General features: G+C 45.2%; 1 protein-coding gene across 1 annotated transcript in view; it reads left to right on the top strand.

Moving 5' to 3' along the window:
• dlgap2a (discs, large (Drosophila) homolog-associated protein 2a) overlaps nt 1-17,782 on the top strand; it is a 133,249-nt gene that overhangs the window by 71,143 nt on the left and 44,324 nt on the right. The window contains exon 4 of the mRNA XM_076108120.1: nt 5,184-5,190. Within this exon, the coding sequence (XP_075964235.1) occupies nt 5,184-5,190 (7 nt within the window). The remainder of the gene's footprint in view (nt 1-5,183; nt 5,191-17,782) is intronic.

Below are 17,782 nucleotides of genomic sequence, written 5' to 3'. Positions count from 1 at the left end.
AAAATAAATGGTGGAGAGGAAGGTGAAGTGTGTGGGATGCATCAAGGAGGACAGAGAAGGAGAGTGAAGAAAGTGAAGGGTGAGTGGGCAACCCGGCCTCTTAATAATTACATTTATATGCTACTAATCTGTGTTGTGTGTTTTGATGGGAAACATAACTGCTGCCTGGATTATGTTCATCGGCTTATTTACCGTAAAGGAATTCATCCATTTTTATGCCAAATGCAAATCGTGCATGGTTGGTGAAAAATGTGGTTTAAAAGTCATTTTAAAAAGTCTTGTCCTTGAGGTCTCTATCTATTTTATTGGTATTGAACTGAGACCATGATCTTTCCCTTATTGCTACCAGCTTAAACATAACCATAACAAAGTGTAACCATCCTTTACTTGGGATGAGCAGATATTGTTGTAAAAACAAATGTAATACAGTGAACATTGTGCTGATACATTGAATATCAACATTTTGCGACTAGGCAGACGTTTTACTCATTTTGGTGATAAAATACAATCTGGGCAGCATAAGATTTCTATCAAAACGTATTTGCAGATGTAAAGTAGTAGTATATGACTGACAGGATCGGAGCGGGAGGATGTGGTGCACGGATAAAAATTGAGAAATGACAACAGATGACTGACGTGAAAGGTTGTCAGCATGGTGGCAATATATTGCCATTTTAATGTTTTCTATATTTCCTTGGTGCCCCCTCATCAACCCTTTTGAATGAATGTGTTGGTACAACCCCACCATATTCAAGCATTGTACATGTATGTATTCAATAGCCATCTAGTCATTTCCTCAGGAGAATGGAAGACGTCTTGGATACTGTGGGTAATATCATTACGCTTAATGCATATTCCTCCCCGTGCCCAGAGACACGGTCCTATATTGAATTGGGCAGCATGGATTTTTAATTTTCAGAAACCCATTTACATTGTATGTTGGCTAGACGAAGAGGAATGCGTGCCAGACCGCTAGCCAAGGTCAGTGTCCAATATAGAGGAGGTTGTTGGTAGGTGTGAGGGGAGTACTGATGCTGTGCATTATACAACACAGAGGCTCAGCAGCCATAATAATGCACTCTGTGCTCCGACAGCTTCCATATGTGATTTCTGGTAATCTACTGAAAGATGTAAGATGCTTTTTAAAGTCACTCGTACTGGGAACGATTGGAGAAATGTCTGTATGTTGGCACTAAAAAATAGTTTGTAGCGTCACTTTAATTCCAACGGCCACTGAGTGCTCCATAGAGGAACTGTAAGAGCTTAAGTATCTTTAGCTATCCATGTTAGTACTGTGTGTTGAAACCTCACAAAGCTGCAATTTATGCTGTCGATGCTTGAGTTGGCATATTCAGTGACCTTTGGCCCTGAGTCTGACACGTCATGTCTCTCAGCTCAGGTCTTGGGCTGCAGCTTCACCGGCCTTTGCCAGCAGACCTGGCTGTGCTGCAGGCACCATACTGTACACACAGTAGCCACGCACCCTGACGGCCAATAGTGCAACATGGGGTTGCAGCGCAGTTCCCAGCCGCTACGCTACGTACCAGAGGCTTAGTGTTTGAGAGGATGGCAAAGCAGCAGCTTTATGTCACTGACAGCCATGTGAGAGAGAGAGTGAGAAGAAAATATAACATCTGAAGATTGCCTACAGCTGCACAGTGAAGTGGGATTAGGAAACCATGCTATTTAAACTGTGAGTCTTGTTTTTCTTCCTTTTCCAGGCAGCATGGAAAAGTGCAGCAGGCAGTCAATTTTTGGAGCTTATCATCAAGTAACCAAAGTTGCGCTCTCAGCTTTCTTGAGCCCTTATTCTCTTTCGAGTCGCGGACACAAACACACACACACACAGAGCCACAAAACCACCACTTAATGTCACTCAACACACACTTTTCTGACGTTTTAGTCCCCCGCTTTGCTATTTTGTATAGTTAATATTACCCTTCATTACATTTGATGGCTCAGGGAGACCCTTTTAGTTAGGTATGCGACATGTAGAATCTTTTCAGGCCAACATGATGAAGAAAGTTGTGGCAGATAGCTGGCACTGCCCTCAGATATTACATGTCATCTAATCTAGCTTCAATTTGAGTGCAGGCATGTGAAAATGGAGGGGATATATCCGTTCTGCAGATTGAAATGGAACACCTCTCTCTTTCTCTCACTCTGCTGCCATCAATCTGTCCCCGAGTCACCAGGAACACCAAACCCAGTGGCTAGAGTAATGAGAAGGCAACGATACAGACCCCTGACCAGAGAGAGAGCTGCTGAGAGAAGTTTGAATCAGAGGTGGTTTCTTTCTGACCTGATGCGCCAGATGGTGGGTTACAACGAACCGTCTGAGAAGCCGCCATTGGAAACTGTTTGGAAAAATGGAAGTCGCTTTCCAAAAAAATCCATCGCAGGGGGATGGGTGAATCCTCTGTCAGTCAAACTTTAGCCAAAGCGAGTCGGGAGAACCACTGTTGTTCGGACACAAACTAGAAGCCCGACAAGATGGCTCTCGTGTGATCTTGTGATATCGCGAGAGTCAAGTGCAAGTTCAGTTTCTGACTACTGCGATCACCATTTTCTGTTTCCGCAATGTGAGAAATGAGAAACCCCAGCACTCCCAATCAGGCTGCAGGTGGGAGTAGGAGCCTCGACTCTCTGTGAGGAGCTGTCCAGGTTGGGCTGTAATGGCTGCAGGGGGAGCGCATACAGAGCAGCTTGGCTCAGAGAATCCTGGGATAGCACGGGGGGAAGCTTGACGTCCCTCCAGGCAAAAAGACGGATGAGCAGCAGAGACAGTGTGGAAAGTTTGAACCAACTCAGAGGGGGAATGTCTTGGATGGGCTTTTTTTGCGAATGCTCCCATTTATGACTCATTTAAAAACACACAGCGAGAGCTTGTAGGCAAAACAAAAATGCAATACTTGTTTTCTTTCAGCGAGATGACTCACTGATGAATACATCTCCAAATATTGGTATCGTTATCACCCATGAGCTTCATGTTCTGAGGCGGAATGCGGTCAATAAAACGAGAGTGATACTTTTGAATTCATTGCTGCCTCTAACTTCGCTGTAGCTCATGTGGTTTTATTGGACTCTGGGGGTGATAACAAGATCAACTGACCATCGGCATGCAAACAGTCTCATTACTATGAAAGCTCCCAAAGGCAAATTTGACTGTGGGGGGGTCATCACTTTTGCTCCTGGTGCAGAAATCATTCAGGTCCCATTTCATGATGGCAGTTAAATGCCAAACACTCCACTTGATCATTTGGATGGGCATTAGCAATGGAAGGGAATAAATATGACATGCTTTCACTTTGGATTAGTTGCCAGTATGAGAATAGACAGTTGGATATAAAACCACCGTATCTCAGGATATTCTGCACAAATTCATGGCGGAACGATTACCGGAACAAGTGTGATCTGATGCTTGTGAGGCCAAGTTCAGATTTGCAAGATTTATTCAGACAGAGCGACACGTCGTCCACAAGATGGGCAAACTTTTGGCGGAAAAATAGGTGATGCTCAGTAAGCAAACACAAAAGCATGTTTGAAATGTGACAAAGTCTATCTTGCTCTTGAGTTAACTATATTTAGCTTTTTTTTAAAAACATTTTACAGTATACACAAGGGGCATGACCTTGTCTTCTGAGAAGGGCCATGGCAGAAGAGAACCACGTTATGTTTCTACATAACACACGTAAAGTTTTGAATTCAGTCCATTTTCTTGATTCAGGGCAAATAAACAGGATGAAGCATTCACACAGAGAATACTTGATTCAAGTAATATGACCAATCTGAAAACATTTATTTGAACCATTGTAAAAATGGAACTGTAATAGACCGTTAACATTTGGATTCCGGTAGGAAAGTCCTCTAATGGGGCACCAGTACTTTTGTACACTCTCTTGTCCGTCTGACTCTTTTCCCTCTTCTTTCTCTTACTCTCTTTCTCTCATTTCCCTCATTGACACAGTTTGTTAACTGCATTAATGCATTATGTCACTCAAAAATGGCCGTTAACAACTCTTCTGATTGCTGCTGAATATATCACCACCGTCTAAACCTAGAAAACGTTACAACATCCACTAAAGTGTGCAGTATACTGAGACTGGCAAAAATAAATCGGCCAGGTAATTTTTTATCTTAAGTACTTCTCTCTCTTTCTCTTCCAATGCGTCCTCCCTTTGTCCTCTTCTTAATAAGAGTGTGTCCACTGCCTCACACTGCTGTGGTCATCAATGCTGAGGTCTTCTCCCTCCGGGCGCCGCTTCTTTCAGAGCTGCTTATTTAAACCCCAAACCTGGCCTCTGGGAGCCTCTCGCTATCTTTCTCCTTCACCACCTCTTTCTCTCTGTTCCCCTTACTCTTTCAAACACACACACACACACACACACACACACACACACACACACACACACACACACACACACACACACACACACACACTCAGGGGCAAAGGTGGGAATTTCTCTCCAGTTTGTTCCACCCAGTCAGGCATGAACTCTTCAGATTTTTCAGCGACGAGAACCAATTACTGTACGAACAAACTCCCTACTGAACCACCAATGTCATCATTTCACATCATGATTCTGCTCTCTCTCTCTCTCTCTCTCTCTCTCTCTCTTTCTCTCTCTCTCTCTCTCTCTCTCTCTCTCTCTTTAGTCAGCCCTGGCCTATATGATCAAGGGGTCTCATGCGTATGGAGCCCCGCAGAAATGAATCACCGCTCTCCATCGCAATGGCACCTTAGAGATGCTAGTGATTACAGAGCACCGCAAAGCCTCCGTATTTAAGCCCTGTATTGGTTTTTGATTACAATCAAAGTTCATTGCTGCACTTTTCTTTTTTTTCTTTTTTTATGAAGTCTCCGCAGAGGCATCGCATGGCCAGCCAAGCATCAGACAGGGCCATAGATAGCGAGCACACTGTTGCTGCGTATCGTCTCAGAGAACTCAGAAGAATGGATTCGAGAGGAGCATGAGACTGATGGCGACCGTCATCACCAACACTCCTATTTTCAACCGTCTGAATTCCCACAAAAATGTTCCACCTCTTGAGCATTTCCTCCCGCATCAGCTGTCTGCTTTTCACCAGCGTTTTCTGTGTACACGCCAACTCTCTCCGTTTGAAAACTGAATTGACGGCGTCGACATTTGACATTGCGCTGGCAGAGCAGCTCATGAAACAAGCAGGGCCGTGGCTGGATGACATAGTGCTCATCAGTTTATTGTGGTGCATTGTTTTACAACTTGATAAACTCAAACAGCTTGAGGTCACAGAGAAGCACAATCTCTTTACGTAACAGACAGACTCAGTCCTCTGTGCCCTATGACAGACAGTAAGTCTTTCAGTGACACTGAATCACCACGACGTCGGCGATAATGAATACAGCAAGCATCCTACAGTTCAACATTCAGGCTATTTTTTTTTTTTTTACTCGAGTCAAGGATGTGCTGGTCTCATTGCCAAACACTCCCTCTCACTCTGTGTTTTTCCTCTCTAGTTCACGCGCCTGCACCAAAATCACATTATCATGCTCTGCAGCCTCTTCATTTAGCCAGATATTTGGCTCAGTAGCACTGGGAAAAGACTTTGGATTCTCGAAAGCATGTCAGCCAGCGGGAAATAAGGCTTATTTTCTTCCCTCTCTACCCTGCTTCTCCTAATGACAGTAGACAAACCTCACAGCTCGTGTGAAAACCCATAATATCGCCAGTAATGCGCCAAATACACTTTTTAATAACGATGTGTTTTGGGCACATGCACATCCCGCTATGTGGGAACTTGGGATATAGTACTTCAGCGACCACTCTGTCTGCACCTTCTATTAGCTATTAACCTCAGAGCAACTCAGGTGAACACAAAATGAGTTGAGCAAGTCAGACAGATTTCCCAGCGGCCCAGAGTTCATTGCCTCCAGTCGGGCTAAATAGTGGCGGCGACATCACACACATATGCTCAGAGGACCAAAAGTTTAGCTCGGGAAGATTTAATGATGGAGGAGAACACCATTGCCATTATCGCTATGACAAAACTGGATCCTGCAGTATTAAACCTTCCGTAATAATTCAGGTCAATAACTGACTGCGGTCTCTAATTTTCTTTTGATCATGGCGCTCTGTGTCTGATGAGCCTCCTTGCCAGCTTTTCAAACTTCTAAGACGCAGCGTTTTCTTTCTTTTTTTTTACATCATTTAAAAAGTGCATCTTATTAAACGCAGGGAGCACTTTCAACACAAATATTTAACGCTCATTCCCATTCACGACAGACATGCCTGCGTGCAGCCCTGCAGCTGGAGACACACTTTTCATTGCTAAAAATAAACACAACTCCCCCCCCCCCCCCATCCTCGTTTTCAAGAGGAAACACTCCCTCAAAGAACATAAACAAGGCAGAGAGGAACAATACTCACAGCATGAACTGCCGGAAGGGACTGTCATTATTTCCTGCAACAATTATGACAAAACTGCACTTCTGTGAGTTTTGGGCTGCTCCCTACTCTACTTTTCCCTCCCCGTCGTCGTCCATGACTGAGGCTGATTCACTCACAAATGATTTCTCTTCCCACACAAGGAGAAGTGTTTCGCTTGGAAATGATTTATTGGTGAGACTGCTCAGAGATTCCATCGTTAACTACAGGGGGTAGTAGGTTTGAGGATCCTCCGATGGCGATGTGAATCCCGTCAAAAAGTGTCGCAGTGATTGCTTCAAATTTGGTTTCTTTTGTCCGGTGAAATTCACTCTGTGCGTCTGAAAAGAGGAACGAGTGCAGCCTTTTGTTGTCCCCAACTGTGTTCAATCACTGCACCTCCTTCGGCAAGCTAACCTCGGGACGTAATAGCCGGCCCTTTTGGTGGGGTCTGTGTGTGATAACCAGCATCAGTCTGATGTGGCAATAATCCAAGATCAGAGGGGTTAATAGTGTGTACTGTGTCCTCACCCTGAAGGCCCCCACTTCCTCAAAGGGTCCTCATAACGACACAATGCCGGGGTCTGATGTGGCCCCGAGGAAACATGTGTTCTTCACCCGGCCTCAGTGGAGGTCACGTTAGGTTAATCTCCGTGGCAGGAAGCTGTGCTGTGGAGCCGTGGATGATGGATGCATGCCGTGGCTCATGGCCCTCCGTCACATGTCTTTTGCTAAAACGCAGCACACCCTGTTGCCTACTTGCTCTTACAGTCGCATCACTTGCGGCCAAGAGGTCTCGGGTTAAAAGTCACGAAACACATGGAGGTGGAATTAAGCCTGTTTTGCATTTTTGTGAAATCAAAAGAATTCAGGCAGGAGTTCCATTTTTTAAAATATGCCCATTTTGTAGCAGCAGGGTCACTCCCGTTGAGCTCTCCTGAAGTGCACACAAGCTACTTAATTTGGGGGTCATTCTAACACACTGCACGCTGTGACAGCCGGCCCCCACTTAACGTTCATTCAAAAAACCAAACCATCCATCACTGTCGGCCGTGACGGCACCTCTGCACAGGTAATGTGACCTGTGGTATTTCTCTCTGGAACACAGAAGACATCTCTATACTGGTAAAAAAAAATAATAAATCTCCCTCACACTGCTCAGCGTCTGAGGTGCAACAGCTGAACACCATGCAGCATTCTTCTGTGAGCAAGCGGAGTTAACTTCACACCGCAACATTGATTTCATGAGTTTCACCTCCTGTTAAATCGTTTTCTGCAAATGAGGACGTGAGATGCAACTTAAATGCCAGTGTGCCAGTTTGCCATCTACCACTTTACTGGTGATCCGTTACATCACAACATTGGGACAACTTTAGGAGAGCTCAGAGTGCAGATTTCCCTCCTCAGGCAGGAACAAGTTCATGTTGTTAAGAGGGGAATCAAGAGGAACAGCAGCAGATGAGGTCATGACATACTGACCCTTGCTGTTGACTCTCTCTACACTTCTCCGGTGACCGTAAAGTATCTCGTCAAGCTGATGTGAAAGCCCTTAAACGCTTTCATTAGTCCCAGTACCATTTCACTTTATATCCTCATATACTGCAGCTCTGTGGACCTTCCCTCCTGTAAACATAATGGAGCCACAGCCAGTGTTTACAAACGCATACCTCAACTCGCCCTAATCGGTTTGTGATCAAGTTTTGCACTAAGCGGCCCAATAGGACTTAGTGAGTGATGCTTCACCAGAGTACACAACATTAATAACTCAAGGTAATGGGTTATTATCTATTGCCTTTATCAGATTGACAAAACCCATGGCATTAGCGGAGTGCTGAACGAGGACACCAGCATCAATTAAATCGCACACCTCTCATTGTTCACGTTTAGGCGGCATTGAAGTCTGACAAGGGAAAGATAATTAGGTATTAAATCTTATTAAATTGACCATTGAGTTAAACAGATTCACAGCATGTTTCATATATTCCCAGTTAATTCATGCACAGCAGCGTTAAGCCATCACGAGCAGGGCTTTGCTGCATGCTTCGCCTTGTCTCAACTTGTCGTATGCTAATTCTCCTCACGTATCCTCCGCTGCCCCTTTCACGCGGCCTGTTCGAGGCGGGACTGTTGCGGCGTTACCCCGCCTCGCTGTCCTGTGTGAAAGGTACGGAGGCGGAACAGAGTGGGACAGAGTTGTGGTCGTACCTTCTTCGTGCAAGCATTGCGGAATCTCACCCTCTCTTTACGGCACCTTCTTCTCACTCACAGCTTCGATCACGTACTCTCACGCAGACTTCCCTGAACGTTTGTTGATACGGAATCACACCTGCGAATATTAAAACGCTTTTGTAATTCTGTTTTCCCAAAATAAAACAAAGTCAGAGAGCTATGTCATCCAAACTGCACCCGAATCGCTCTTCAATGGATCCTGATCGTCAAAGCTGCGCGGCGAAGTAATTTGTTGTGGGCTCATTCATTTGCAGCGTGCGTACGCATCACATGCGGGAGATTCCCAAAAGCGCAGGCCTCAAGGACAAAGCATTAGAGGCCAATCAGGAAGCAGTGTGACGCACCGATGCGGTCGTTACCCTCCGGGGCTCGCCTTGTTGGAGATGGAGATGGCAGTGGGAGGGATGTCGCAAGCACTTTAATTGATTTCAGTCGAGGAACGGACCACCCAGATGTTGTGCAGTTCCCTCCATCCATACCAATAAATACGGAAAAGAAATCCACATGTTCATGCATGATTAAAAAAAATAATAATGATGGTAATAATAGCTGCCAAGAAATACAGCGATGCAAATACTGGAGAGGAGACCAGGGCCGTATTAGATTGCTGCAATTATTCTGCTATTATTATTCTTGTTGATTTGAATTTTCAACGTTGCCTGTTGACGAGGACATTTTACAACGCGCAGCTGGTGTGAAGCAGTGACGTTACACGCGGGTTGTTTTCTCGATTAGTTGATGAACAGTTTGGTCTTTACTACAAATTGCTAATGATGACGTGTGTAGGAAGGCAGTATGTCTAAACCCCGTTGGGAAGAGCCTTTGAAATGAGACGGGGCCACTGTTGGTCGCCTGGAATCTGGAGATACGGACCTCCTAGGATCAGGCGCCCCCCCCCCCCCCCCCGAGTGAGGACACAGCTGGTGGCTGCTGTTCTGTGTGCGACCGTCACATCTCTCCGTGCACTGTGCGTGGCCCCCGGCAAAGACAAACACTCTGGTCCTGGCTGTGACGTGCTCGCGCATCGTTTCTAAGCGACCTCCGGCTCGAAGCGCGGAGGAAATGAACGAGGAGAGTCTTGACTGGGTGGGTGGATGGAGGGGTGGAGGGATGGAGGGATGGAGGGATGGACATCTGTTGTGGCTCCACTCGCTTTAGAAATAATGACGTCAAAGATTGCTTTCGAGAGCAGTGTTGAACTTCAGCCGCATCTTCAGATGCGCGGCCTCCCAGCCGTGATGTAAGTCCACATATTGGCAAACAATCTTCATCAACGGTTCATAAATGTTCATTCTGAAGCCTGTTTTGCGACACATGGAGAATAAATGATATACTCAAAGGTGTATTTTTAACCACAAGGCTTTACAAACAGGCATTGCTGCCTGTATGTTTTTTTTTATTATATTGCTGCCAAGTTACAATGCATTTCAGCAGCAAAGAGTGTTCCTCAAGAGGAGAGTCATATTGTGTGCTCTCCGGTTACGACGCAGAGTGTTCCTCACAATACTAACCATACCTATGCCTGCCACTCTTCTTCGTGCACACTCTCGATCTGACAGCGCACGGATTCCCACACGCAACTACAAGCGTGTGCCAACCGGTCTGACATTCATTTACACCCGCTCGCCTCGCAGAGATTCAAAAATAGGCTTGTCGATGAGATTCAGCGGAAGCAGACCCATGGGAATAAGAAGACAAAGTTTGTGAAGTTAGGGATACAAACGTAAAATGGGAGACATGTTTGGCCTGTCAGCGATCAATCCCAACGCCTGCTGTCAATATGTTTTTCTCTATTTCGTGTGTGTGTGTGTGTGTGTGTGTGTGTGTGTGTGTGTGTGTGTGTGTGTTTCTTTCACTTGTCGTCTGTGTCGCTCACTTCAAACACCAGGTGCCAGCTGCCTTGAATCCGATCCAGTCTGGCTGATCTCAAAGCCTAGATCCAGGTTTTCCGCATCACCTTTCATCCCATTACTGCTGCTTGTGTTGGATCTGAGGGTAAACGAAATCAGCGCTCTCGCTGCATTCAATTATCACTAGAGTGGTGTGGTTTGAGTGACTGTCTGGGGAACTATTTGTGTTCTAAAACTTTTTAAACTCAATACATCAGACGTGTTTCATAGTGACAAATAGAAACTTTTCAATTTGAATCATGTTGAGATAAGATCTAACGAGATAATCCTTTATTTGTTATTTGTTATTAAATTGCATTTGGACTAAACTTACAGAACTTATAGCCGACATTTCAAGTAATTGATCTTAAACACTTTCAGAAGATGAACAGTAACAAAACTGGCATAGTCCTAATAAGTAGAGATATTTAAACATACTTATCTGAAGCAGACTTTTAGTGCTTCAACTTAAGAATAATAAACTTATTGCTGTGTGTCACAATCATATCAGAGTTTCTATTGGCCCAAAGCTGTGGGTGGGAGTAAAGGACACAATATGTTTGTTTTACTGGCTCAAATGATTCCCTTCTGTAGATATGCACTTTTTAATGATGCAGCGCAATTTAGCAGTTCATAGCAAATCATTTATTGGACTCTAGTGGATAGAGTGCCACGGACCCCTGGGGGTCCCCAGATTCCAGTTTGGGAATCACTTCTTTAGCGCATAATAGCTTTCTACAGCCCGTCGCTCTAGTTTATCAGCTGAACTCCACGGAGTGGTTGTATCTGCTGTTTGGGTGGTAAATACTTTTTGTATGATGCGTTTAGGTGCACCCCGGGCACTGTCAATAGCACTTCTTTCATTTCACCGCTGTGAAATGAGGCCAGTAAAACACTAGAACAGGCACTTACACTAATTACGTTTTACTATCAGACACGTCCAGGTTCACCTTCATTCCCCAGAGCGACATGCAACCTTGCTCCATCCAAGTCAACGCTGGGCGTTAATCGGGTGTCTGTGTGCACACAAACGTGATTGTCATTTTAACCTGTGAGTATATGAATTCTTCCAGTCATACAGTGCATATTGTAGCATTTAAGAGATTGCATAGCACTCTTATCAGTGCTAATTGTTTCCCACCCTCAAATAATGTCAGTGCAACGTAATTTCTCCAATCAGATTTTGTCCTGATTAACATCACAGCAAATCCTTTAATGCACTGATTGACTTTGTGCCTCTAATGTCCCGGCTGTCTTTGGAGAAACCGGCGAATGAGAGACAAGGATCTGAAGGGGACTGTCGGTATCACTTCTGTCTCCCAAAAGTCCTTTTGGCCCCCCCCCCACCCTCTGCTCCGCTGTGGTCTGTAGAGAGGGAAATTACATTAGAGGGGAAAGGTTTTCAATTGTCTTCTCCAGGCTGAGGAGTGTGGATGCCTGCAGGGCCCAGGGGACCTGTAGTGTTTTTAAAATCAGTTCCGTGATGGGATTGTCTCTGGGGACGGGGGGCTGGTGTGGACCTTCCCCCGTCTGCCGGGATACAGTCAGTGATGAACCCGCTGCTCACCGGAGCTTTAAAAAAACATCCGATTCTTTATGGGCATGTGTGTTTGTTTTTAACGTCAGCCCTGCAAATAATAACAGTTTGACAATATCAAATTATCTCTCATTTTGTCCTGAACTCCTCAGTGGCTGCAAAGGATGATGGGAACTTCAGAGCGTGTTGCTACGGCAACCAGGAGCAGTTCTGAGGCTTCCTCTAACAAGTTGCCTGGGAATGCAGTCCTGGCTGTTACATAAGATGTGACTTACTCTCTTTCTCTCTCTCTCACACACACACACACAGACACAGACACAGACACACACACACAGACACAGACAGGGCTTTTCCTGTGGCAGAATTTCACATTCAGCATGAGTTATTCATAGCTGGGTAGCTGCACTGGATTTATGATGCTACCATGTAAATGCAAGCCCATGCAGTCTGTTTGTTGGAGTCCAAGTCAATTTCTGGGGCTGTTGTAACTTAAATGGGGTCTTTGAAAAGATTCAGATTGAGGAGACCCTTTGCTTGAATAAGAAATGATACAATAGATTGCGAGACAATTTGACACCGTTGCTGCTGCAGTTGTGATGTTGAATATGAGATGGGCTGTACATGTTCAGTAAGCATTGCTAATGCAGCCTTTTGTCTTCAATTGCAAAATACAAAAGAGGAACCAGAACGTTTGGGAAGCTCAAAAGCCCCATCAATTGTCATTCTGGGAGGAACAAGGAACGCTGATCCTGACACTATTTTAAATTTATTTCTACCACCTATCGTTCCGTCCACTTTGACTGGCAGAGAGAGAGAGAGAGAGAGAGAGAGAGAGAGAGAGAGAGAGAGAGAGAGAGGAGCTGAGGAGGAGCGCTGAGCGCAGCGCAGATAACACACTTCGTCATTAGCAAACTCACGATAAGTATTCAGCCATTCAGCGGCTTCTCCTTATCTGGCCGCCGTAATCTCTCTGCAGCTAAATACTATGGCTGCCTTCAGCTCGCCACTCTGTAGGTGGAATTGGGTGTTAGAGAAGAGAAATTGCCATTTTATGTTTGTTGGGACAGCTTGCCAATAGCCTAATCATTTTTGAAGAGATTAGTGCCGAGGCTGAGAGACTTTTGTGTGCAGAGCTCTTTGGAGGGGTTTACAGGAATATGCATATGTGCTGCTGTAGTCCTGTTCACATCAGGATCAATCTGTATCTCCTGTGCCTGGTAACTCCACGGACTCTTCCAAAACAATACAGCCACGCGCAAATTGTCTTCCCTCAATTATAATTGTTCCTTACAGAAGCTAAGAATACCCGCTTACCTCCGCTAGCTTCTCCTTCCTGTAATCCACCCCTCTGTGCTTGCAGGCAAACCTCCCCCCTGCTGGGAGAAAGATAGTGGGTTGTAGGCTTCGATCGTTTGGGAGGGTGGGAGCGGTGGCGAGGGTCTCTCTTTCTGACATCTCTCACATCCAGACAGCCCTCTCAGGTGTGTAAGAATAGCCACATGCAGCTTGGTGCAACAGGAACCGCTAGAGGCTACAGCGCAACAAGCTATAGGACAGTATTTTAGTTCAAAACATTTCAAAAATGAATTATCATGAATTATCAACATGTCAAAGACGAGTCGTTGTTTATTGTTTTGGCCACGTTGGATTTAATCCAATGAAGCAACTATCAAAACGTACACGCACCATACAGGACCCGGGTAGTGGCACAGTGAACACAATATAGGCCGACTTGAAGATTATATGATAGCAGTGTTATTTTGAATGCCTCTGAGTTTCAGCAGTTTGGTGGAGTTTTGCATATCTTTCCCACTGTTAGTTTTTAACTTTCTAGTTGCTACTGTATGCCTATTGCTGTGTCAGTACATTGAGAGCAATGCAAGAGAAGTCAAATTTCTTGTACATGTATTCACATACTTGGCCAATAAAGGTGAATTGGATTATTTTTGTGTCATTTTAATCACATAACTGTGAATAAATCATCACAGAGTAGTGTTTAAGTTTCTTTTTTTATTTCTTTCATCTCAATTAGATTATATGGTTATATTTTAGCAGAACACTGTCTTTGAGGTTGCAAAGTAAAAATGCCAACGTCACAGAATAGATTGTTAGCTTATCTTCTTTCCAGTTTTAATGCGTCAGAGTGGTTGTCTGGGACCACCTACCTGAGAGTACCACCTGATGAGGCAGTCGCAGGGGAGGTAGATCTCTTTTATCTGCTTGTGACGTAAAGCAGTGGAACCTTGTTCTTGAGCATCTTATGCTCTCGCTGATCCACCTGCAGCTGTTTTCTTGTACCTCTTGGCCAGAGTTCCCAGTTAATGCAAGGGTCTCAATTCCCCATATGCAACCCCAGTGCATCTTCTTAGATATGCAAACACACTTGTGGAAAAGCACAACACTTGACGATGATATCTCTATTTTCTGCAATGGGACTTTAGTCAGATGTTTCCAAAATAAAAGCAACATGATGTACATTCCCTGTGAACTGTGCATCTGCTAATCACAGTTATTGTTTTACTGTGTTGAATGTCATTGTTTTAACACAGGTGATAAAGTTCATCATAGACTCCAGAGTGTCCCTGTGTATTTTCGCAGAGGCGAGCGTGTGCGTACTGCTGAATCATCGTTGTGGTGTAGGCTCAGTCGCACCGGCTGTGCTCTGAATCCCCCCCCCCCCCCCCAGCATGAATTCCCAGTTTGATTTAAGGCCAGTTGTAAGAGCGGGTTCTCCCCCGTCGCGTGACTGCATGAGCAGCCATGCGAACATACATGTCCTCGTGTGACACAAGCAGTGCTGACTCAGCACAAAGCAATACAACAGACTCTTTGTCTCAGCATCAGGGCTCAGTCGTAGCAGCAAACACGGAAAGGAACAGAGGGGGTTTTTTTTCTGCCATTTTAGGTGTCACGCTCGGCCAGAGACAGATGGTCCATGAGAAAAAAATGTATCAGTGACAAGTGATTGGCTCCCAATTGCGGTGGCAGTTTGAAACAGCTCCGTTAGTTGAGCATCGCATTAGCAATTAAAATGCAGCGGGTTCAGTTTCAGCCCACGATGTGCACGTCACGTGGATGGACAAGTGAGCAGGATATCTGCCAGAGCCATAAGCTGGGGCCTTATTTTGAGCGGAGCTGCTGTGGTGGATATCATGAGGCTTGCAAAGCTGACAGATTTGCTGCTTTGCCTCTTTGTCCGCTGCCTCCTTCCCCAATCTAATAGCTCAGAACCATTGCTTGATTTGCACCGAGGGTTGAGGACATAATTCCCCTTCCTTTTGATTTTCTAAAGAAAGGCCAGAATTCTGCGGAGAGCATTTAACCTTTGGGAGACGGATAAGAAAGCTCCTCTGTCGAAAATGAGGGGTGTGACTTCCCTCCGGCCAGTTGGAAGGGATGCTGCTGGAAATAGCCTTTTGGAAATATGTTCTGAATCATTCTGGTTTCCGCTACTAACATGTGTTGCACAGTAGAGATTTTTTTTAAGCCAATCTAAAAGCGTGTAGGATTGAAATGAACATGACAGATGTTTCCAAGTGTTCAGATTCTCTACAGGGGGCACAAAACACAACAAGTACTGAAGCAGTTTTGGCGCGTTTGATGCCAGAAAACTCCGAAATGACAGATCTCATCGCTGATGCAAAAACATTAAAAGCCGCCATCCTAAGTCTCTCATGTGTGGCCTAAACATCGGGAGTTCTTCCTCACACACGCCTGTCACTTAGTGCGGTGGCGACCCACCACGCTAACCGCCAAGTCTGAAGGTCGCACGCCTTTGATCTCTCAGTCTAGTCCAGCGCTTTATTATCTTTTAACTTTGTTTTCAACTCCGGTTAAGGTCCGGGCCGGTGGAGGAGTGGGGGCTGTCAGGGATACTCTGTGCAGATACAATGCTATTTAAATGCTAATGTGTTAAGAGGAGCAAAACGACCTTTACTCACACTCTGCACTCGGGCGGAGCAGCAGCACAAAACAAAAGCCCTTAATAAATGAGCCTCTTCCTCTGACTCTCCACCGCTGATATGAGGTGTTTTTTTTTTTATCTCCGTCGAGCTCAGAGGGATTTGACTACATCATAGAGCTGGAAGTTGGTTCAGGTGTTAGGTCAGACATGATCGGAAGATTGCCCAATGTGCCAATTGTTGAGCTGAATGGGATTGGTTCATTTTTTCTTGAGGGAAATGTCTGCTTATCACATGGAGGACTGAAAACCCCTATATGTCAAGTGGATTGTTTTACAGAGGACAACATTAAGGACCCCTGTCTTTTCCTTTCTTAAAAATATCCAATAGTCTCATTCGTCTTCATCCGCATGATAATTATTGTTCCTATCAACGATGGCCCGACACTCAAAGATGATGATGCTGGATATTGTGCTGACATTTAATTGCCAGCCAGTTTCTAAATTCATCCCCCATCCTAGCAGTCCATCTCAGCAGTTGGCACCCTTGCCAGGAAGCCGATAATGTGACGGCAGGTGCTGGTATCAGTGTAAAAACAACAAGCAGCTCTCTCTGTCCACAGGTGTCACAGGTACTTGTCTCCTCCCCACGTTTGCAGAGCACTCGCCAGAAGGACTCACACTCACCGAGAGAGAGAGCTGCTTTCCCTTCGAGCCGTCTCGTGTAAAATATGAAATAGCCTTCGAAATGTGTTGTAGGACTCACTCCTTGAATCGTGCGTCTATACTTTTTTTTCCTTTCCTTAAGCAAAACTTTAATTTTGTATCAGCAGAGGAAGAGGTGGAAGAAGAAAAAAAAGGAGAACGAGATATGGAGGCCGGATGAGTCTGTCATCTGTCGTGTGTAATCCCAGGAAATGCCGTAACTCCGCCGGTAGATAATTTATTCTGAGCAGCTCCCTGAGATACCTCAAGGAAGAGTCAGCCGTCAGAGAAAGGCCTTGGAGTAAGACAGTGACATAACTTCAGACAGAAATGTAGCATCAAATCAATCAATCATGCACCATCATCCTTCTGCTGCAACGACTAGCAAGCAGTTAACCGGACTCGGGCTCAGGAAGCGCACCTGATTTAGCCTGTAGAGCTGTACTCCGGAGTGATGTTATTGCATGTTCTGCATGTTCAGCTCTGCGATGTGCAGCCTTACCAAAGCAGTCCCTCCTGAGGAGAAATGTCCTCATGCATGCTTAGAGCAGCAGCCTGGGTTCATTTTGCATCAGGCTGCGGAGTTAGACGTCCTCGTGTAAGGCCGGTAAACAACGAGAATTTTTTTTATCATCTCGACAGATGGAAGACGACAGCAAACGGAAGAGCAAGGCTGTACCTCAGGGGTTGAGATCTTAGACCTCATTAAAAATAAGTTTGAATGGAATACATTTTATCCAATTTGAAAGATGAAAAGAAACAGCCACCCTTAGTCACAAGTCACTAACATCACAGTAGTCGTTCCTGTGATCTCGGACGGGTTGGATTTGCAAAAATGAGGCTTTCTTAGAGCTGTTGGCAAAATAATCACGAGGAAAATCCTCAATATACCCAGTGACAAACATGCTGAGGGTGCAGGGACAGGGCATGGGGGGGGGGGGGGGGGGGTTCAACAGAGAAGCCCGGTCTGGTTTGTAACCTGTGTGAGTGAAGCTGACACAGATGTGTTTGAATGTAGAACCTCCAGTAAATAAAACAAGTTTTAAGTTAATAACTGAATTGTTGCTGGGTAGTTGCAGGAAAGGTTCGGAGATGCAAATCTGCCAATCCTCATTTG

This window comes from Anarhichas minor, unplaced genomic scaffold (genome assembly GCF_050575085.1).
Source record: "Anarhichas minor isolate MPS153535 unplaced genomic scaffold, ASM5057508v1 ptg000040l, whole genome shotgun sequence".
NCBI lineage: Eukaryota > Metazoa > Chordata > Actinopteri > Perciformes > Anarhichadidae > Anarhichas > Anarhichas minor.
This window is presented reverse-complemented; position numbering and strand designations above follow the sequence as displayed.